Genomic DNA, 24,282 nt, shown 5'->3' with positions numbered 1-24,282 from the left:
AATCTCAGGCTGTTGTGAATCATGTGTCCCTCATAGGATACCAAAATTAAACCTACTCCAACCCCATTTTCATTGGATGACCCATCCACGTACAACTTCCATATGGGCCAAATGGATTGGGCCTCCTTGAGCCCTTCTTGTATTCTGGTGCACTTTTCTATAAAATCTGCCAATCCTCGACCTCTTATGGTAGTCCTCAGGTGATAAGTTATGTCGAATTGGCTAAGTTCGACTGCCCATTTCAGGAGTCTTCTAGAGGATTGCAATTTTTAGTGGACCTACGTGACGGGCTAGTTGGTGAGCACTCTGATAGAGTGTGCTTGGAAATAGGGATTGAGCTTTCGAGAGGTTGTCACAAAAAAAAGGATAGCTTCTCCATGAGCAGATACCTAAACTCCACCCCCAAGGAGTCTGTTGCTGACGTAATAGACTGGATGCTGCATATTAATGCCACGATAATGTCATGCTCCAAGACAGCCCTGTAGAGGAGCATAGATTCTCTGCCCATTGGCTATGATAATATTGGAGGGTTTTCCATGTGCATCTTGATCTGTTAGAAAGCTTGCTTACACTCCTCCGTCCATTCAAATCTCTGACCTCCTCGGAGGATGTTAAAGAAAGGAATGCACTTGTCAGTGGCCTTTGATACAAAGCAGCTGAGAGTTGTTATCCGACCAGTCAGGCTTTACACATCTTTGTTCTTTTTGGGGGATGACATCTCAATAAGCACTCTAATCTTCTTGGGGTTTACCTCGATTCCTCTGGCGCTCACAATAAATATGAGGAACTTCCTGGAGGCTACACAAAAAGTGCACTTTTAGGGATTCAGCTTCATCCCATACAGGCGGAGGAACACGAAAGCCTCTGCTAAGTCTTTCACGTGTTCTAGTGTTTTTCTACACTTGACCAGCATGTCATCCATGTAAACTTCCAGGTTCCGACCAAGCGGGTTCTTGAACATTTTATTCACCAGTCTTTGATAAGTGGCTCCTGCATTCTTCAAGCCAAAGAGCATCACTTTGTAGCTGTAAACACCCTTATTTGCTCGGAAGGTGGTGTGTTCTTAGTTTGAAAACTGCATGGAGATTTGATTATACCCCAAGTAGGTGTCCATAAATGTGAGGAGCTCATACCCAGAGGTGGTATCCACCACCTGGTCAATTTTCAATAAGGAGAAGCAATATTTTGGGCAGGCCTTATTGAGGTCGGTGAAATCGATGTAGCTTCTCAAGGTCCCATTGGGCTTTGGGACCAACACCAGATATGCCAACCACTTGGAGTATTAGGCCTTTCGAATGAATCTGTTCCCGAGTAGCTTATTGACCTCCACCTTTAGAGCTTCCGATCTAGTCGGGTCCAACATTCTCTTTTGTTGTTGCATCGGAGCAACGTTTTGGTCAATGTTCAAAGCGTGGCTGATGATGATGAGGCCGATCCCCATCATGTCTACGTGGGAACAGGAAAATACATATTGGTTCTCACGAAGGAAGATTATCAGGGTTTCTCAAACTTCCGCCTTGAGGTTCTTCCTAACCTTTGTTTTCTTTCTTGGGATGGCTTCATTGAGGATGACATCTTCAATCTTCTCCACGGGCTCAATCTCCATGTCATCTCCAACCCTAGGGTCCAACTCATTGGACTTTTTCTCCTCAAGAATAACTTGGACTTCCATCTCCTCTTGAGGAGGCTGCTCTGGAGTTATTGCCACAATAACCATCGCTGGGTGTTTAAGTGACATGTTGTAGCACTGGTGGGCTTCTTTCTGGTCTCTATGAACAGTGTCTGCTCTAAACTCTACCAAGGGTGGGAGCCTCAAGACCATGTTATAGGCAGAGGAGCAGTCTACCACCACGAGGTGTCATTGACAACATGATCTGCCCCATTGGGATTAAGCCTTTGCCTTAGAAGTTGTATAGGGTCGAAGTGCATGGGGAAATATCAGTTGTCATCAACCCGATCTTCTCGAAGGCTGGTTTGAACAAGATGTTCACTAAACTCTAGTTGTCCACCAAGATCCACGCAACCATCTTGTTTGCAACATGGGTCTCGATTACTAAAGGATCATGGTGGGGAAAATGCACTCTTTGAGCGTCCTCCTCAAAGAAGATAATTATTTGTTCTATCATGTAAAGAATTTTCCCTGGGAGCTGGACTAGCACACAAACCTCATCATCATGCTTGAGAGCATGTGCAGATCTTTTCTATGAGCTACTCGATGTACCCCCTAAATGGGGTCTTCCTAAGATGGTCCCTACTCTCCTGTTCAATGGAGTAGGTCCATGGGCCATCTGTTGTAGGGCAAGTGGTGCCTGGAATGGATTTTGGGGAGATGCCCCCAACTGATTCAGGGGTGGAACTCCTTGTGGGACATGTCCGGGGTGTGTCCCACCCTTGGGGTAGTGGCGAAGATTCCCAAATTTGATGATATTCTCAATCTCATCACGAAGTTTTCCAGCATTCATTGGTGTTGTGACCAATGTCGTTATGGTGCTTCTAGAATTTACTGGCATCTCTCTTCTCCCTTTCTCTTCGAATAGGTTATAGCTTCCAGTAGTGGACTTGCAACTCTGTAGCCGTAAAAATATTCTCCCGAGTATCATCTAATTAAGTGTACTCAGAATATTCAGGAACGTATTTCTCCTTGGGAGCTCCAGCTTCATTGAGCTTCATAGTTCCCTTGACATTTCCTATGTGCATACTTCCGCTTTGGCCTTCGCTAAGCGTTGTTGACTGGGTGGGAGCAGCTATTCCAAAGCTGAAAGCAGACTGATAAGCACTAAATCCAGTGGGAGTTGCTCCATACCTGACGGGTATTACGTTGTAGTCGGCCTGCGGAGCAAAGGGGTGGTATTGCAGAGCGCTCATCACGCTAGTCGAGGCAAGAGTGTATGGAGAGAAGTGATAACTAGGGATTGCAACTGCCAGGATAGTGGGAGTTGGAATGGAGATTGGTCCTTCGAAAGCTCCAATTTGGGCATCTTCCCAATGAATGTATTCTTGGGCCCGACGAATAAAATCATTGAGCTTGTAGCATTCATGACTTTGCAAGTCCTCCCATAGTGGAGAACCTAGCCGAATACCAGCTTGTAGGGCCATGAGTTGTTGACCGTCATTGACCCTTTTGGTCCTTGTAGCTTTTTCTTTAAATTACTTAATGTACGCTTTAAAGGTCTACAATGGCCCTTGCTTAATATTTGCTAAGGTATTAACTTCAAAGCAAACCTTTCGAGCAGCTATGAACTGTCTTCGGAAATCAGCAGACAGTTGGTGCCAGATGTTGATAGAGCCTAGCCGATGCTTTTTGAACCATTCATCTGCTGCTCCCATCAAGGTTGGTGGGAAGCAATGGCTCCTTGCATCCTCGGAGAAGTGGTGAACTGACATTAACCTGTTGTACTTGGGAAGGTGGTCGGACGGGTCCATTGTCCCATTATAGGGAGTAATGTCTGGCATCTTGAAGCCTCTAGATAATGGGGCTTCAATAATGTGCGGGACATATGGTTCTCCACCCCCATCCTCAAATTCTGAATCATGGCTCTGCTTCTTAACCATCTTTAACATTATTTTTTGTAAACTCTTCAACTCTGTGCGGAGAGGATCGTTGTTTGCATTGTGTGCTGGGTATGCCCCTTATCAGGCATTGCTTCTTTCCTTCGAGCATTAGGGTTGTCTCATAGGTCTGGTTGGAGATATCTCCTATGGAGATCCTTGGGCACAGCCTCATTCTTGCGAGCGTTAAGATTATCTCGCAAGTCAGGCTGCACACGCCCATGGCAACCATCCTCGGGGAATCCCACTTCTATTTTCCTGTCAGGTTCAATGTAGTCATTGTTAACCGAGATGTTGATTCGTTGTCCTTGGTTCATGGATACTTCCCTCATGTTGGCTCCAAGCCTTGGGTTTCCTTGAGGGAGGTGGGGTGCGAAGGGTTCTCCTCCCCTGGGACAAGGTCCGTTACAACGCGCCTAGGCGGTAAGCCCTGAGCTCCTCAGGCATCGCAGGCATGGAGATTTCTTAGACTCTGCGGACCTCATCGAGGTCTTATGCCCTCTTCGAGAGGTCATGTGGCTCGAAAGCCTGTCTTGACCTCTTCCTCTTGGGTTAAGTTCTAATTTACTCCCCCACAGGAGGAGTTGTTTATGTTGGAGGCACATCAGCTTGGTGCACAGGTGGCACGCTAACCGGCTGGTCTTGTGGTGCATCAACTGGTTTTGCAGGTGGCATACCAACTGGCTACACAGGTGGATTTTTCAGCCTGGGGGTCCACCTAGAGCCCTTGGGCCGCCAGGGTGTTCCTCATATCATTCACCACCTCTTGTAGGGCAGCGATATTGGGATGTTGAGCCTCCAATTGTAACATCCCCAAATTACCTAACAAGGCTTAAGGCCTTGATTAGGAGGCCAGGATGGAAAATTATGGAAAATTATGTTATTTAATTAGGTAATATATGTTTACGTGAGTTATATTATAATATGACTAGATATGCATAAATATTCATGTGGGCATGTTTCTTATTGGAAGGGAAATTTTCGTAATTTGGCCTGTTACAAGTGTAATTGGAATGTATGTGCTTATATGTGATACATGTGTGAGATCACATTATTATGTGGATATAACTTGGGTTACTCGGCACGAGGCGATCCTAGGGAGCAAGTTAGCGGGCCACCTGTGCACCAATACACGACTCGGGGTGAGTTAAGGGGTATTTTGGGCATTTAGTACATTACCGGGATATCGGGTAATGGAAGTGAATATTTGAGGATATATTTGGAGTTAGTGAGATTAGGAGGGAATTTGGGGGATTTTTACCATTTTACCCTCGGGGACGTTTTTTGTATCCTGAGCCTCGGGATTTGCTTAAGGTTACTTGAATCCTAAGTAAACAACACAAAACATATGAAAACACACTCAGTTATCCCTCTATCATGTTACTCTTTCTCTCCTTCATGTCCCTTGAGGGGTTTTCTTGAATTTTAAGAAGGAAAAGGTTGGAAACAGTGGAATCGAAGCTAGCTTAGGTTAGGGATTGCTTTGGGAAAAGCTTAGCATCGTCTTGGGCAGTAGAGGTAACGATTTCTAGCCTTAATGATCTGTGATTTCTATGGTTTTAGTAAAGTTTTCGAGTTTTTAAAACTCAATTTGACTTTGGAGAATTGATTAGGTTTTTGGCCAAGTTTAACTCGGGTTTTGTGGGTATTGAGGTGTTGAGTTGATTGGGCACTAGGATTTTGGGATTTGGCTTGAAGAAACAAAGGGGAAAATAGGGTTTTCATGGCGAGTCGGGGCCCTGTTCTTGGGGCACCGCGACTCTCATGAACAAGAAGAAGGAGGTATTGAACCTTCATTTGGGTCGCGGCGCTTGTAGGGGCATGCCACGGCGCGTGTGTTCAGAGAAGAGCCCTTTGGGCTCTCTGACTTAGGGTGGGCCACGAATCTTTTTCCTTGGACTGCAACACTTGAAGGGCTTTTGAGCCCCAGGAAGGTTTTGAGGGTAGAAACTCAAACCTAAGGGCTCGGGATCGATTCTACTACTCTGTTTAGTAGAATTCGACGTCACGGAGGATAGGATTAGGTCCGAAAGTATTTCTTCGCTTGTTATTGATGGGAATTCATATTGTGGTTGTGACTAGGTTACCACTAGGGGCTCGGAACCAAGATCGTGCTCGAGGTACATTCTCATTATGTGTTGCACTTGGATCTGAGGCTTTGCACATAGAGCAGAGTATGGCCCAATTATTTGTGCTTGTACTGCACTTAGTATTATGTGTAAATGTTTGTAACCATTATGTCTTATATGTGTTTGTGACTGAGCGGAAAGGACCAAAATCAGCAAGGGCCAGGATCCGTAAGGCGAGGAATCGACTAGGGCCGGAATCGGCAAGGGACCGGGATCGAAAATAAGCAAGATGAATGCAGGCCACCATGGCAGGGCCACCTAAGGGTGTTGTACTCACCCGCTCAGTTAGTGTAATGCCCCAAATTTCCTCATAAGGTTTAGGACCTTGATTAGGAAGCTGGGAGGGCCATAATTGATTTATTATGCTATTTAATGATAATATGCATGTTTAGGTGTATTAAATATGCATGTGAACCCATTTCTGATTAATTGGGTGATTTTCATATTTTGGCCATTTCGGGCATATTTGGCATATATGTGATATGTGTGTAGTGCTTTATTATTGTTTAGTTACGCTAGGGTTACTCAACACGAGACGATCCTAGGAGGTAAGCTAGTGGGAAAGTCACAACGGGATTTATTCTTGACTCGAAGTGAGTCAAGGGGTATTTAGAGCATTACCGGGTTATTGGGTAATGGGAATTAATATTTGATGATAAATTGGGAGTTAGTAAGATCAGGGGAAATTATGGAGGTTTTGACTATTTTGCCCCCGGAGACGTTTTCGGGACCCCGAGCGTTAGGATTTTTTTTAGGCTACTTAAGCTTGAAGTAACCTGTTAAGAAATAAAAAGAATGTTCAGTAAGTTCTCTCTTCCTCAAAATTCCACTATCGTCTCCCGATCGCATTTTCGAAGGAAACTTGAGTTCTAGGACTCAAATTCAAGTGAGGATCGAGGCATAGTGATTCTAAGAAAGATTAGAAGCTTATTAACCGGAGGATTTAGTTGGGAAGAAACTCAATTGAAGGTAATCCAAGTTTTAAGTTCTAAGTTTTTAAAGTTTTTAAGCTTGAATTGGACTTTGTGTGTTGATGAGTTTTTGATTGAATTGAAGCTTGGGTTTTTTTGGTTTTAGATCATGGGGATGTTTAGGAACTTTGATTTTTGGATTTGGAGATGTTTGGATAGGTTTTTGGAAGGTTTTAAAATGGTCAAATCGGGGAAAAATGGCTGGTTCGTGGTTGGGCCGCGACCCTGTTCTTGGGCGCCGCGGCCCAGGCTCGATGAAGCAGGTGGAGGTTTCTGTTTGGCCTAGGGGCCACGACGCTTGATGCCATTTATGTCCAAAATGATGTTTTGAGAATGGGAACTCAAACCTTAGGCCTCGAGATCGTTCCTACTACCCGGTTTAGTGGGATTCGATGTCCCGGAGGCTAGGTCTTGGTTCCGGGATTGGGTTTTAGAACTTGAACTCATTGGATCACCGTTTATGGTTGTGACTAAGTTATCACTAGAGCCTTGGAATCAGGATTGTGCTTATGGCTTGTTTATTGGTGACCTGTGCTTGAACCAAAGGTAAGAAAACTGCACCATGTATATGACATGCATGGTTATTATTGAGGCATGTCGAGTGTTAAATGTGATTCATGAGAAACATGTGGTTAGGGCATGCCGTGAATGTTAAATGTGAGATTGTTCAGAGCTTGAGTCTCTCTGTTTGTGCATGCTCCTAATCATGCTAGTAAATGTTAAATGAGCATGATGAATTCCCTGTATTCGGATATTTGACATATGATATATGCCTTGTAGCATTGCTTACTTGTGCATGGCATTGACTAGTCAGAATCGACACTGGTCGCATGCTACTGACCTAAGAGTCAGAAACGGCATAAGCGTCATGAACGCAGAGCCAATAAAAGATTAGATCTAATCGATATCGGCATTGAATGACTCATATGGAGTATTAATGCTGGACCGACCCTAAGTTCGATGAAAATCTGCATTGAATGACTCATATGGAGCATTAATGTTGGACCGACCCTAAGTTCGATGAAAATTATAAGCGCTTGTCTAGTCTATGACTAGTTACTCAGAGCCAGGGACAAAGGCCTGGGTGACTATTTTGTCACATGGCTAAGGGAGCGGTACCCACAGTAGTGATTCTATGGTCACTTGATAAGTTTATGTTGGTGACTATGTCATCAAATACCTATCTTGTTTAAGCTAGAGAAAGGATCACTTATTTGTAAAGCCCAGGTGACCGTATCGTCACATGGCTAATGGGAATGGAACCCACCTTAGTGACTTTTACAACTGTCACTCTTCTATTTAGGGCTATAATCCCAGCATGGTTACCAGAACCATCAGTGTTAAATTACTTATCTGATTAGGATTGACTTGATAGTCATCCATTCAGGAGGGCAGGATTCCTTATCCTAGATACCCATCATTATCATAACTTATTTCCATGCTTGAATAGGGCTATATTTGCTAGGCATGCATGTTATGACTTGATGACATGTTATTACTGATCATGAGCATATTGAGTTTTTCTTGCTGGGCTTCGGCTCACGGGTGCTATGTGATGCAGGTAAGGGCAAAAGAAAGCTGGACCATCCTTGAGTTGGAGAGCTTAGGTGACGATGTGTACATATGCGGCTGTTCAACTGCCACGGCTGAGGGTTGAAAGAGGAACTAGGACTAAACCCTATTTTGCCGCTTAGATCGACTGGTTGTAAATATTTTGTTGTAATAAACCTTTAAATTATATTTTTGGGATCCCAATGTATACAATAAATGTTTTAGTGAAACGTTATATCTTAACCAAAAATTTTAATCCCTAAACCGCTAATCATACTTAGTTACACGATTATGACCAAATGACTCAGTTAGTGAGTTTAGCACTGTTTAAAATGCACACCGTAACGGTCCCTGGAGTTTAGGGCATTACAGTTAGGACCGTCAACTTAGTGCCTGGTAACGCACCTTGACCGTCTTAGGCTGTTGTTGTGAGTTTTAATGAAAACCTATGAATTGTCTATTGTGTTTGATTACTTATGCATTTATTTAAATGAATTATTATATGCTATGATGGTGAAGTTTTCTTGCTGGACCTTGGCTCACGAGTGCTTTATGGTGCAAGTAAGGGCAAGGATAAAGCTGGACCAACCATGAGTTGGACAGCTTCAATGGCGGCATGTACATATGTTGCTGCTTGACCACCACGGTCGAGGGTTTCTCAAAGGAACTAAGGGTTAAACCCTATTTTGTTGCCTATGTCGGCTGGGTGTAACTTTTGAATAGTAAATAGACCTTTTAAACATTTGTTTATGTTATTTTGGGGTCCCATGTATGAACATAAATATTTTTAAATGAAAAGTCCACGTTTCATTTTGACCAAAGATTTTTAACCCTAATCCTTTTCATTAACCTTAGTTACACGTTTATAACCAAGGGACTTGACTAGAAAGTCTAGCACCATTTAAGGACAAGTTACAAGAGACTTGATTATAACCAAGTGGACGTTACAAATTGGTATCAGAGCTGCCAAGGTTTATGGGTTCCTGAAGATTGGTCGGGCATGTACACTCGCCACTAAGGACAAGCTTGACTCAGGGTTTTGTAACTATCTATGTTGTTATGTTTTTGACTTCGTAAATTGGATATAAATGCCTTATCTACATGCCTTATTAGGGAACATGAGATATTTTGATAGGGCCTTGCCCTTGACTGTTGTATGAATGATAAAGACATGTTTGTTATCATTGTGATACATGTATAAATATTTGAATATGCTTATTTGCATCTATCTGTTTGTTCAGTCTTGGATCGCCAGGCGGCAAGAGGTATAGTACCTAACGGCCGAATTGAGCAATGCAGAGTGGGATAGTTGTCAGTATGCTTCCTTGAAGGTCAGTAAGGTTGGTTGGCCAAGATATACAGGCCATGGAAGAGAATGACCAGGGCCAGACCCTACCACCAACTCCAGAGAACTGGCAAGAGGTGCTTGCTACCATGGAAGCTAGGTTATAGAGGTAAGAAGATGAGATTCACCTCTTGAAATAGTAATAGGTTCTAGCAAGAAACCTACAGCTTGCAGTACCAGTAGTGATATAGCCACCATTACCAACTGTAGTACAACCTCAGGCAGTGGGAAACAAATGGGAACCCCTGCGTGAGAATTTTAGAAAACATCACCCTCCACTTTTTGAGGGTAGCTCAAACCCATTCAATATTGAGAAGTGGGTGACAATTATAGCCGCCATCTTAGATTTCATGAAGGTGTGTGGTAATGAGAGAGTGGTTTATGCCACTTATATGTTTTAGGAGGATGCCCGAATATGGTGGGAGGTGGTATCCTAGACAAAGAATGTAAATACTATGGAATGGGAAGAGTTCAGAACATTGTTTAATGAGAAATACTACAATGACACACTTAGATTTGCGAAGGTCGGGGAGTTCAGCAAGTTACTTCAGGGCAATATGTCAGTAACCGATTATGCTTTGAAGTTTGATAGATTGGCAATGTTTGTCGGGGATCCGATGCCCACTGATGGGACCAGAAGGGAGAGGTTTCTCCAAGGGCTACAACCTATGATAGCCCGGAATGTTTGTATCACTTCTATGCCAAGAGTGACTACTTATGCACAAGTTATTGAGAAGGCGCTCACGGCTGAGAGCACAGAGAACTAGATTTGGTGCAAGAATGTGGCCAGAAAGGATTCTAGGAGGTCGGGACCTCCATTTGCAGGCTTTGGTAGGGGCAAAGACCCTTGTGACTAAAAGAGAAAGACTCCAGACGCATTTTCAGCTCTAGGGCCATATAGGAGGCCACGGGGCATACAGATAGGTCGCCAGGGTGGCAGTGAGACCTGGAAAGTATTCCCAGAGTGTACTTGATGCAGGAAGCCCCATATTGGGGAATGTCGGGCGAAAGTTTGCTTCATCTGCAGGATTGTGGGACGCTTAAGGAAAGATTGCCAATAAATAAAGAAGAACCGAGGAAGGTGGATAGCCTAACGCCAACTCGGGTGTTCTCCTTGACTCAGGCAGAGGCCGAGGCTAGTCCCTTTGTAGTTACAAGTCAGCTTTCTAGTTCTGGGACCCTTTATATCGTTTTGATTGATTTAGGTGCTACACATTCTTTTGTTGCTAGCAGGATTATTGATAGACTGTGTAGACCTTGTGACTTTTATCCTATGGGGTTTGGTACCTTATTGCCCACTGGGGAGCTGGTAGTTTCCAGGAGATGGGTTAGATCACTACCAGTGACAGTGGATGGCAGGGAGTTGGCAGTTGACTTAATAGAGTTGGTTGTGACTAACTTCGATATAATTATGGGCATGGATTGGCTAAAGAAGTATGTGGCAACGATAGATTGCAAGAAGAAGATGGTAACCTTAGCCTAAGGGTGAGGATCCTCTTATATTTGTTGGCACTATGCATGGACCTCGTATACCTATGATATCTGTACTTAGAGCTAGAGACCTATTGTTGGGGGGATGCATAGGATTCTTAGCTAGTGTGGCGGATACCACTCAGGTCGTGCCAGTGGGATCAGGACAGACTAGATTAGTCTGTGAGTTTTTGGATGTATTTCCAGAGGATCTGCCAGGGTTACCTCCACACAGAGAGATAAAATTTGTGATTGAATTGGCTCCAGGGACAGAGCCAGCTGGTTTTACAGCACCTCCAGGTGGTTTTGCAGTAGATGTGGCCTCGCCCTTCTTATTCTTTCTCTTATTCCTCTTTTTGCTCTTCGAGGATGAAGCTAAGTTAGCTTCTCCATGAGTGACCTCAGCAGCAACAACAGGCTTCTTCTCATGTCCCTTACTTGATCCACCATTGATACCTTCAAACATTTGAAGCTCTTTCATGAGTTGAGTCATTCCATACTTCAGTTTTTTAGTAAGTAGTTGGTGGTGAATTGAAGAAAAATGGAAACTAGACTATTCAGAATAAGCGCTACTTGAGTTTCCTCGTCTATGGTGGCTCCGTGCAATTTGGCCTTTTGAAAGTAGTTCATCTTCTTGATGAAGTGATCATGAACATGCATTCCAGGCGCCATCCTGACATTAGCATACTTCTTCTTTGCCTCGAAACGAGCTTGTCTAGATTTGTGTCCGAACATTTCCTGAAGCTGCTCCATGATTTCATAGGCAATTTTGACATCCTCCAGCTTCGTCCTTAGTGTGTCCGACATGCTAGCTAGCATGTACGCCTTGTCTTTGTTGTTGGTAGTGAGCAAACGCTCGTACTTCTCCCTTGATTCTCTTGAAGATAAATCACCAGGGACGTCAGCACAAACTTCAGTCATAACAAACTTGGAGTTGTCGCCGATCAACACAATGTTTATGTTTGACTTCAATTTGGGAAAATTCTCTCCAGTGAGAAGTTCCTTGGAGAAAAGGGAGATAATGGGATTCAACATAGAGCTACAATTATCAATAAATATAAATTAATGTGTTTTTTAGCAAACATTTAATCACATAAATATTCAAAAATAGCTCAAACATATAAAATATGCATAGATATGTAAAATACTAAAAAAAATACATATTTATTATATCTAAGGTATTTTAACTAACCAGGAATACATGTGTCCCGGTAGGCGAGAATCACAAATTCACTTAGTTAAATAGAGAAACATCTCAATTAATAATAGTGTAAAATTATTATTAATAACCTTCTTATTCGATCAAAGTCATGGAATCCAATTATTTCGAACTTTATGAGCTAGACCCACAGTTTCGATTATTATAGACTTAGTTCTCATAGTCACCGAAGGGATGAGTCTATAAGGGTTTGATCAATAACTATCTATCCTAAAAAATTTAATCATGCTAAAAGTTCAGTGAACACCATCCGTAGGGAGACGTAATCAAAGCGGCCCCACTAAACTCTAACCTTGTGAAATTAATGGTGGAGATCGGATTTCAAAAATTAAAGCTCATTATTTTAATTTATTATTTACCTTGTAACATTTATAAAACTAGGTTTTTTATATTATTTAAAATAATTAATAAACCTTAGTATAAATTTCTTTTAATTCTAAAATACTCATTTACATCCACTTTACATATTTAGAATTACTGTGTTACTAATCAATTAATTTAGGTTCAACTAGAATTAACCTAATACAATCAAGTCCAGCTTATGTAAATGGACCTTAATAATTTGGGTTTGTATGGAGGAGGGCTCAGTCCAGTATGTCGTTCCCACTACAAGGCCCCCCTAACTTCCATGCATAACGCAAAAGACATGAATTTAAACCTTTGTTTTATTGATCATTATTCAACTGATTAGGTCTAATCTAGTAATGCAAAGCAAATGAGACTTCACAAGTGGAACCATCCACAAGAGAGGAATTTAAACTTTACATATTTAATTGGGCCTAAATAAAACCTATCAAAATTATGACCCGTTTTATTTGACATTTTTCTCATCATCTAAAACAATGAACCATCACTATAAGGCCATCATCTAAGCACAAATTTGCAAAAATGACAATTATAATGATGCATGACATGTTAATTAATTGGATGGTTCTAGCATACAATCTATATGATATGTTACTAATTTATGCATGTACAAATTTATTACCCAAATAAATGAATAGTTAAAAAATAATAATTAATCACAATAAATTTTAATTCAATCCATCTTCAAAATATTAATCAAATTAAAATTAATTCAATTGTTCCTATTTGAAAAAAAAAACATATATATTTATTCTCTTCTTAGAAAAAAAATATCAAAACGATATTTACTTGCACAAAAATATACCATTTATTAAGAAATTAAAGAAACAAATCCAAAATAAATATATTTTTTTATTATTGCCCTCCATATATATTACCAAAAATATATACGATGATTCCAAAAAAAATTACAAAAGAATGCGGATCCATCTTTTCTCTTTTTTTTTTTAATTTCCTTCTGTATACAATATATATATGTTACCATTTATTTATATATATATATATAAAAAAATATTGATCCAAAAAATATAAATACAATAACAAAACTATTAGAGTACTTACGAGATGTGTAGCGGAACAATGACTACACCATTTGGATTCTTTAACATTTTGTCCTTGTTGAAAGCTAGGTATTGCAAGAAATCCAAACCGCTTTGAAACAAGACCACAGTCTTCCAAGTCTTCATCTATAACTACCTAGTGTTTGTATGGGCAAGTCTCAACACATGAGAAGAAATTTTCTAGAGAGAAAACTAAGAAAGAGTGGGCGGCTAGGTATAGAATATTAGTAGTGAATTTTTACCTTATCAAATTCATTTGGCCTAATGCATTCTATAACACTAGTATATATAGGCAATTAGTTAGGACATAAAATAGGTTTAAGTTACCCATTTTATTTTAATTATTTAATAATTTTAATTAATTAAATACTTGTCAAAATTAACCAATTATAATTTTGACCTTTATTTAATTCATTTTATTGATATTAATATAAATTTATCAATATTAACAAAATTGTCCAAATTGGCTATAATACTCTCTTTTTGAGACTTTGCAATAAAAACCTCAAATTTTCTTCTATTTCTTTTCTCACAAAATATCAATAAATAATATAACATTATTTATTTTCATTGACCTAGTCAATATGATTTTTTTATAATCAATAATTAAATTAATTATTCAAGACTACTTGGTTCATTTTGATAAGAGATGACGTGGGGACCATGGATCCATGAGCTCAAGCTCTAATAAGTTACCGTGAGTTTATTTATAACAAATAATCTCACTACCTTATTAATTCCTTGTGACTCCACTGTAGACTCAAAACTGCACTTTTGAATTCATAGAACGTTTTACACCAAATGCAAATACATTATCCATTGTTGTAATAATAATCATTATTCAATCCTCTACACATGATCTACTAATGAGATGGGTGGAAATTACGGTTTTACCCCCATTGGTATTTTATCCTTAACTCCCATAAAGTTCTTTGTAAATGATATTTCTGTAAATTTAATTACAGATTGAGTACTCTATCATTTAACACTTGAACCAAGCTATAAGGAAATCATCATTTCACTTCTTAAAAAGAAGCCATAGATTTCATAACTATGATAAATACGCTCACTCAATTATACTACCAAATCTTCAATATGTAAGTATGAGCTAGTCCGTAGGGTAAGCTGGTAGCGAACAAATCAAAAGACTTGAATAATACAATCAGTAGAATATTAATCACTGAGATTTAAGATTGAATTGACCTATGGTCAACGTTGTGATATGATTAGATTAGATAATAATGATACTTACTTATCTTGTCGATAATAAATATCAGTCCAGTCCAATGTAAAAAAATACATCCGATCTTATCTACTAGGTCAATGTTCTGGATATGACATCACACCAGGTGTGTAAGTAGATCTTATCATAGATTACCCAATCAGTAAAAATCTAGTGTACTGATTTAATCTTAGGACAAAATGCTTTTGAACATATAATTACAATTATAATCCACTGTGACCGAGTCACTATAATTGTAACTATACATATGTTCGGGATTTTATAAATGTTTTATTAATAATAATTAATCATGTAATAAAACATGTAAACAACACAATTTGAATGAACAAAATGATTTCTACTACTTTATTGATAATGAATGAATTACATAAGAAATGTGGTTTTATAAGGGCATAAAATTCAACAGTTGGTATATATAAAGTATATGATTTTGTAGACATTTATAGAATAGAAAAGTTCACTAAAGAATGAAAGTTTCTACGAATTCATCTTTTACATTAATGAAATTTATTGTGTATTTGAAATAATAAGAATTTTTTTCAATTGATTTAATTTTTAGGTTGTGTAATTATCTTGGAGCATTGGAGGATAAATACTTTGAATATCATAATTGGAACATTGCTAGTTAATTACAAGAGGTGTGTTCTCATTATTTGTATTACTTTTGTTTTTGCCTTTTGGTTTGTTATTGTTTTCAGTTGTTTAAGTTTATTATTTCTAAGTTGTTGGTATATATAAAATAGAAGGTTTTGTAGATATCCTTAGAATAGAAAGGTTCATTTGTCTATTAATTATTTATCTTTTTCTTTTCTAAGTTGTAGGTATACTTGAAGAATTAATCTTTTATGTTAATGAAATTTATTGTGTATTTGAAATAATTTGTGAGTTTTTTCAATTGATTTAAATTTTAATCTATATTTAATTTTTAGGTTGTGCAATTATCTTGGAGCATTGAATGATCAATACTTGATTGAATATCTTAATTGGAGCGTTGCTAGTTAATTGCAAGAGATGTGTTCTCTTAATCTTTAATTTTTTTTATAAACAAAACTATATACAAATGTTAGAGAAGTTTGAATATCTTAAATATTCATCCATAGTGAGATAGGTTCTGGGAATTTTGTGTGTAGCAGTAATAACAGAGGTTGATAACTTGTGTGTTTTAGTGAGGTAGGTGATGAGAACTTTTTGTGTTGCAATGATATATGGATGAAAACTTGTATGATGTTTGAATTGATTGAATTTTTAGAATTGATATTGAGATATAGTTAAGTTACTAAAGTAGGAAAATGATGTTCAATTTTTAATTTTTTTGTTTGATTGTTTACATTGATTTGGTTGATAAATAAGTAAACAAATATAGAATAAGTAATAGTTTAATTTTGGCTCAAATAGTTTCAATATGTCAAGTAATAAAAGTTGGATTCAAATTAGAGATCATCGTATCGATGACTACATGAATGGTGCTATGGAATTTATTGAGTTGGCAAGAAATGTTGTTGATAGTGCTAGTCGTATTAAATGTCCTTGCAAGAAATGTGTGTACATGTCTTATAGTGATTTGAAAGTTGTTGAAGCACATATTTTACAAAATGGATTCCATAATTTCTACACAAAATGGATTTTTCATGGAGAGTCTTTGAATGATATTTCAACTGAAGCTAGTAATGTTGTAGTTGATGATGAGTTGGTCAACATAATGCAAGACTTCATCCGACCTAGTAATTCTATGGAAGATGAAGTTGATATTGGATCACCAAGATCTGCTCAATATCATGATGATTTATTCATTGAGATTGACACAACATTTTATCCTGGTTGTACTAAGTATTCATCTTTGAATTTCTTGACAAAGTTAATGCATATGAAGGTCTATAATAACAGGACTAACACATCATTTACTGAGTTATTAGCCCTTCTTCAAGATGCATTTCCGGACTATAATAAGATTCCAAGATCGCATTATGATTTTATAAAGGTTATGAAAAAACTAGGTTTGGAGTACCAATTAATCCATGTTCTGTAACGACCCGAAAATACACACACTCGTTTTCCAGAGTTAAGCCATTCATAACATTTAAAAAGGTCTAAAAAATGTAGATAAAAAAACTTTTACTGTAATATGTGCACACACTAAAAATATTTACACAAAGGCTTTAAAAGTACTATAGCAAACATGATGGACCCAAAACGGGTATCTTTTAAATATTTATATCGCAAGTGTACGAATCGTTCATATAGAATAGTGATCGTGTAAGAAAGGATGTCGAACCCAAAGGAGTTGTCTAAAATCGAAAAGAAAACTATTTTAAACCAAAATTAATAAATTCTAACCTAGCTCCAAAGATTAATGAGAATTTGTAACAATAAAAATAAAATAAAAGATAGTAGTAAAGATATTAAAGACAATATATATAACATAAATTAATAATAGAAATCAAAATGGTAAAAGAAAGATTATTAAGATAATAGAATCCACAAAATATAAGTTTAATAATATTTAAAAGTACATTGATTCTCAAGTTTTAGTAATAGTAGAAATTAATCAAACCATCACTTATTCAAAATAGATATTCTATTTAAGCACAAGTTTTTATAAAAATATAGGATCTATCTTCACTTTTAAAAATTATAATTTCAAAGCATTTAGTGTAAATCAATCTAATGAAATAACAAATAAATCAATGAACATTATTTATAAGGCAAAACATAATATTTTTGTTCTAAGCATTGGATGTGTACAATTTAATGACACATCTTACACAAAGAATATTATGTTTTTGCACTAATGAAGAACAAAGTGTAAATATGTGCTAACAATAAAAAATACATGATATTTAAGATGAAATAAGATATTTGAAAAAGAAAAATCCATAAACTTTGTTGCACAAAATGGGAAATCAACATACAAAATAAATACTATCTAGTTACATATTGTTTCATCATCACCTTAATAATCTTAAAAAGATTAGAAACTCATAACTAAAATAGAGAATACAAACAAAAAAAATTACAAACATAACTTAGGAAAATTTGGAGAAAAACCCCCAAATTGTTCCTCTAAAAATACATAGAAAATTAACCAAAAAGATGAAGAAAATGGAGAGGTCTTGAAAGTATAGAATGTGCAGTGTAACCTCTCCCAAAATAAGCACTCCCCAAATGGTCTTGAAAACCCTTATTTATAGCCAAAATGAGAATATTAAAATAATCAATTTAAATTAATTAAATTGATTAAATTAATACTAATATGGCAAATTGGGGTAAATTATAGGGTGTAATGATGATTTTGGGGTAAAATATGTAGAAAAGTTTGGGTAAAAAGTTAGCATTTTTGGCAAAGGGGACAAGGGTACATTGTTGGGCTCAAAAATGGTAAAAAGCAGCTGAGGAAGGTGGGCTGGAAAGTGGTTCAAGCGGCTGGGCAGTTGTTGCTTCAGTTTGGGACTGGGCTAAATGGAGGCTTGTGAGGGAGCAGCAGGGAAGACAGGCCTGGGGAAATGGGCTGGGGCAGTTGGTGCTTCGGGCCTGGCTAGGGGATCTAAGCCAGTGGGCGTCTGGTGTTGGGCCTCGATTGGCATGGCATGGGAGCATCAAGCGTAGGCAGCTGAGCTTGGAGTCAGGCGTGTGGCTTCGTTGGAGCTGGCTGGAGGTTGACTGGGTGATTTCAGTGGGGAGCAAGTGCGTTTGCTGAAGGGAGCTGGAACCATGGGCTGCTGGGAGGAGCTGCTGGAAGTAGCTGGCTGGAGGAGATGGGCCCAGGTTGGGCCTGGGCTGGTGGTCTTCAAAAATGCCAGTTTTTCATTTTTTTCGCAAAAATGCCACTCTTTATCCGCATTTTTATTGCTTTTCAAGAGCAAATAAATTACAACAAATTCCCTATAAAACAAACATAAATTAAATTAAAACTAAATATTTTCAATAAGAAAATATACAACAAAAGTTCCATGAAAATCTTTGTTGACGCGGTTCTTCAGCAACAGATAATTAAGAGAAGAAGAGAAAGAGATTAGTACTAAAAGTAGAACCGTCAAAGATATGAAATCTTTGGGGGAAGAACTAGGTGACTTGAGACACGTTTTTAAGTGGTTCGAAGGTTAAAATCCTTCTACTCCACTAGTCAATATTATTGATATTCTCTCGGTAATTGGTTTACAAAGTATATAGTTCTTAAAAGACTATTTTTCCCAACCTCTATCAACTCCCAGGGTCTCCATATTTTTAGGAGAAGGCACCTGGAAGTTGGTAGGGAGGTCATCCCGTGACCTTACCATTTGTCATATCAAGTCTGTGATATTCATGATTAATTCCTAAACCTGACACACAAGTGTGGTCTAATCAGTATGGAAGGAGATAATGGGCCGCACGGCCCAACTCGTCCGTGGGTGTCTGAATACGCACGTTCCTGCTGCGTGTCCGAGAAGTCAGGGGGATATCGGACACGTGATGGCAGGATTATGCACGTTTATCTTGCGTGTTGAATTCCCATAGGGTCAGAGCTTCCTGAGAAGCTCGCTATCGGAGCAATTCATAACCCGAGCTCATCTGTCCGTGGTCGCCGGATGTTATTCCCAGCTCCTAGTGCAACAAGTGCGAGCTAGAAAGGGCCCGTCCTGGAAATAGAGCCTCTGGCCTGTGGGAACCTCGGCTTAAACATGTTTAGTCCGAGGCTCGTCCTGCTAAACAGCCCGTGGGAAAACCAGGGCGTACATCTGCCCCCCAAGCTCCTGCTCGTGGTTCATGACGTCAGATATGGGAGACCACAGTAGGGGCTTTTAGACTTCTCCCACAACCCTTCGCATTCCATGCTTGTCGCAGGCGTCTGATACGTGGAACGCCGTGGGTGGCGACGGTACACTCTACGAGAACCGCATTAAATGGCCTAGCCTACTGTCCAGCCGTCGTTTCACATTTCGAGTGGAGGGTCTCCCAAGGGCCTTTTACACGTGATCCTTCCCGTGTATAAAAAGGGGTGGTCATCCCACGCACGGGCCACCTTACCATTCAAAACCTCTCAAATTTCCTTATTTTCTCTGACCTTCCGAAGAACAAAACCCTCATTTCCATTGCTCTCATCTTCTTCGTTCACGAAGCTTAAGCGTACGAGTTCCTTCAAAACTTCGGAGACCGCTGTGCCAATGAAGCTCCTACCAGCGCAGCAACCTCACTCACCATCTAACCATATACTGTAAGTCTTCTGTCCTTGTTTATTTTTGAAAGCATGCCACTGTAGCTTAGGCAAAAAAATTTACTGTAGCCACATGCAGAGGTTTTCTGGGTCGCGCGGATATGGAGGGTGACAGCCCTTCTTAGATTAGGGCACACTTGCCATGGGACATCGTCTTAGAATATGGGTTCCATGATTCTCTCTTAGGAACAATTTCTGGGTAGGATCCTTAGGAATTTTGGGTGCAAAAACCGGGTAGCTTAGGGAATACGCCTTAAAAGTGGTTTTGCCATGCCTTGCCTGTTGAAACTTTCCCCCCAAGGAAATTTTTTACTCTGAGTCCTCTGACACACGAATTCCGAGTAATCTGGGATCTGTTGAGGGCATAGGCGCGTGTTCCTTGGAACGCGTGGCACTACTCTCCACGGGCTGGGCTTACCCCAGCTCGTGTACTTAATACTTGCTTCGCTCTCCTGCTTGGGTCGCCTTTGCTAAAGTGTTTTCTTTTGTTCGATAGGCGACCAGATGGCCCCAAAGAGAAATCTGCCACAGAAGAACGTGGGAAGTTCGTCTTCCCAACAGGATAAAGGAAAGGCGGTGGTGCCCAGCTCGCCAATTCCTCACTTTGGGCCGGCGGTGGAGAAGCAAGCCGAGGTGGCTCCTGACGCGTTTTTCGAGGCGGAGAGAATCGTCTCGAAGATAACTGACCAGGCAAAGATCACCAAAATCTTCCTCAACCACAACATTCCCCTGGGGGTGGCCTCCGTGATCGCCCGACCTGCTGCGGATGGGGAGCGGAGCTGCACGCCGCTCGATGAGTCGTTCGCGGCCTGGAGCGGGGAACACTTCAAGGCAGGGGCCTTCCTCCCCCTGGATCAGTATTTTGCTGATTTTCTGAACTATGTGGGGTTGGCCCCATTTCAGCTCCCCCCCAACTCATACCGTCTGCTGGCGGGATTGAGGTATTTGTTCCAAAAGCATGAGTGGGAGGTCCCCACTCCGGCTGATATTCTATATTTCTTTTGCCTCAAAGCCAGCCCGGACCAGCGGGGGCGAGGCGACGGGTTCTATTATTTAACCCGCTTCCCTAACACAGCGGTAGTCATCGAGCTGCCGAGCCATCCAAACGACTTCAAAGACCAGTTTTTCATGTCAACTGGGTTTCGCAATTGCGACCATCACTACTTCAACCGTCCTCGTAAGTGATCCTTGATTTAGTTTGCCTTTTAAAGGCTATCTTATTTTAGCTCGTCCCTTATTCCACTTCTGATTTCAACCAACCTTGCAGCCATTTACGCGAGGACCGAAAAGTCTGTGACCCTCGGGGGTCAATACGATACACTGGCGAACTTGCCCCCCAGTGAGAAAGACTACCGCGCGCTCGTAACGGACGAGACGATGGTATTCTGCAAGCTAATTTTCCCAAATCAGACTTTGAATTTGAAAAGGCCCCGGGGGCCTCCCCCAGCTCGGGTCAACAGACCGATCGTCGCGGAGGAGGTCGCAGACGACGAAGGCGAAGAAGAAGGTGAGGAAGTTCCTCTGGTGATGAACAGGAAGAGGACCTTGGAGGTCGCCCAGGGGATGAGCGAGGAGAGGGCCCAATCCGGAGCAGCCGCGGGTCCTTCCGGTCAAGGTAACTCTTACTTATTTAAGAACGTAGATAGGGCCACTGCAGACCCCCGGCTGGTTAGGTTCAACCCTAGGCAGCTCGTCCATCGTCACTCAAGGAATCCGGACCTGGACACGCTCCTGCTCCACTGCGTTGACCAGCTCGTGCTGGACAACCAAGAGAGTCGGCCTAAGGGTACCGTAGTAGTAGATAATACCCTAGCCTTTAGGTCGGTCATTTTTGAGGAGTACGGGACCAACTTACGCACGTGGCCTGCGCTCCAGAGGGGCATCTATGCTCCGGGGATTAGGCAGTACGTAGAAGGGTCCAGCCCCGAGTCAGAACCGGACCTAGAACCTTCGCCAGTTCGCGAGATAATCGTCCTAGGCTCTTCCAGCTCGGGGGGTAGGGCTCCCTTAGTATTTGCTTTCTTATTGCCTTTGGACCTTTTGTCTTTATTTCTGCATGATTGCTACCTTGTAATAACAATGTTTTTTGTTCTTGGCAGAAGATATGTCTCAGCCCGGGAATAGTCTGCGGGGCGTTGTGTTCGGTGGGAATCCCCCAGCAGGGCCGAGGTTAAAGAGGCTTCGCGAGTCCAAGAGCTCGGCTGGGGCCTCCACCAAATCCCCGGCTAAGGAGAAGGAGAAAGCCCCGCCATCCCAGGTCGCGGGGGCGAACCTCCCTGTCGCCAGGACAGGACTCATGCACCTGCCACCCCAACGATCTCCACTGGCCGCCCAGGACGGGGTAATAGAGGTCGGGAATCTGGCCGCGGCAGCCCCGGACGTGCGTATCCCGGTCGACCCCCGGGCTCTAGAGAAGATGCCCGAAGCATTCCGGGGTACGGTGTATGAGTCGGCTAGCTACGCCGTCAGCCATTTCTACAATATCAGGGAGAAGGAGCTCTGGGCCATCGAAACAACGAGCCCGGTCCGAGTTGTAGAGTCTGCGATGGACATGACCTTAACGGTAAAGTTCCCCCTTCTTTTAAGGCTTTAACACTCACACGCCGCCTTTTTCCTTCCAGTTTGCTAATTTATCATTCTTTTCTTGCAGGGCATGGCTGCCGCCTACAGAGGCATTGTTAGGACCAAGGCCCAGCTCGAGGGTTTGGAAGCTGATCGCCAGACCGCCCTCCAGGAGTCTCAGGAGGCGAGAGACGCTCTGGCGGCCTCTAAAGCCGAGCTAGAGAAGATTTGCTCCGAGAACCTAGAGCTTAAAAACTCCCTGGTCGCGTCCGAGCTAGAGAAGATCCGCTCCGAAAACCAAGAGCTTAAAAACGCCCTGGCCGCATCGCGGACAGATCTTGAGGCGGCGAAGGCCGAAGCCCAGGCCTCCCAGGCCACCCTGAAAGACGAGCGGGTCGTATCGGAGCAGTCCTTACAAGACCTGTTCTATCACTGCTGGTCCCACAATCCGGACGCGGACTTTTCTTTCATGCCGCCGGACCTCTGGGCATTCTTGTTACCGCAGCTTCAAGCTCTCCTGAATAAGGAGGTTCCTCCATCGGAGACTGGAGAGGCCTCAGCCGCGGCGGAGCAGGATGAGACCGCGACCTCCAAAGGGCCAACTGATGGGGCTTAGGACACTTCTCGTTTAAGTATTTTGAACTCTTTTTATTGTAATTCTCTTTTTTATGTGAGGCGTTTCCGTCTCGAGACAATTTGCTCAGCCAGTTTTACATATATATATTTTTATGCATTTGGTCAGAATTCATCTCTTTATTTTTATGAACTTAGTTCGAGTTAACTTTATCCGTATCCCGGGCTCTTTAAAGAAGATCCGCGTTCAACAAATTTTAGTTCACCTCTAAGTTTTCTGACCTGGTTAAGACCAGGAACTTATTTTGAAAAAACTTAGTTCGCGTCAACTTTTATCCGTATCCCGGGCTCTTTAAAGAAGAACCGCGGTCAACAAATTTTTGTTAACTTCTAAGTTTTATGACCTGGTTAAGACCGGGAACTTATTTTGAAAAAACTTAGTTCGCGTCAACTTTTATCCGTATCCCGGGCTCTTTAAAGAAGAATCGCGGTCAACAAATTTTTGTTAACTTCCAAGTTTTATAACCTGGTTAAGACCAGGAACTTATTTTGAAAAAACTTAGTTCGCGTCAACTTTTATCCGTATCCCGGGCTCTTTAAAGAAGAACCGCGGTCAACAAATTTTTGTTAACTTCTAAGTTTTATGACCTGGTTAAGACCAGGAACTTATTTTGAAAAAACTTAGTTCGCGTCAACTTTTATCGGTATCCCGGGCTCTTTAAAGAAGAACCGCGGTCAACAAATTTTTGTTAACTTCTAAGTTTTATGACCTGGTTAAGACCAGGAACTTATTTTGAAAAAACTTAGTTCGCGTCAACTTTTATCCGTATCCCGGGCTCTTTAAAGAAGAACCGCGGTCAACAAATTTTTGTTAACTTCTAAGTTTTATGACCTGGTTAAGACCAGGATAGGACTTAGTTTGTGATAACTCTTATCCGTAGATAAAAATTAACACCTAAGTCGTTAAGGAGACCTGGATATATCCAGGTACCATATGCCCCCCAAGTAACTGGGAAAGGGTCTTTCGTTGTTACTTTAAAATTACACTTGCAAAT

The 24,282-nt window shown here is 40.9% G+C and overlaps 1 protein-coding gene across 1 annotated transcript; it reads right to left on the bottom strand.

Annotated features, from left to right (window-relative positions):
- Nucleotides 1-11,516: 11,516 nt before the first annotated feature.
- Nucleotides 11,517-12,050, bottom strand: LOC133796244 (uncharacterized). The gene has a single exon (XM_062233719.1). It carries the CDS (start codon nt 12,048-12,050, stop codon nt 11,517-11,519), a length of 534 nt encoding a protein of 177 aa, XP_062089703.1.
- Between the last annotated feature and the right edge of the window lie 12,232 nt (nt 12,051-24,282).

The sequence above is a fragment of the Humulus lupulus genome, chromosome 8 (assembly GCF_963169125.1).
Source record: "Humulus lupulus chromosome 8, drHumLupu1.1, whole genome shotgun sequence".
Classification (NCBI taxonomy): Eukaryota; Viridiplantae; Streptophyta; class Magnoliopsida; order Rosales; family Cannabaceae; genus Humulus; species Humulus lupulus.
This window is presented reverse-complemented; position numbering and strand designations above follow the sequence as displayed.

Coding starts and splice junctions, on each gene's coding strand:
- LOC133796244 (XM_062233719.1), bottom strand. CDS start 12,050: ATGTTGAATCCCATTATCTCCCTTTTCTCCAAGGAACTTCTCACTGGA.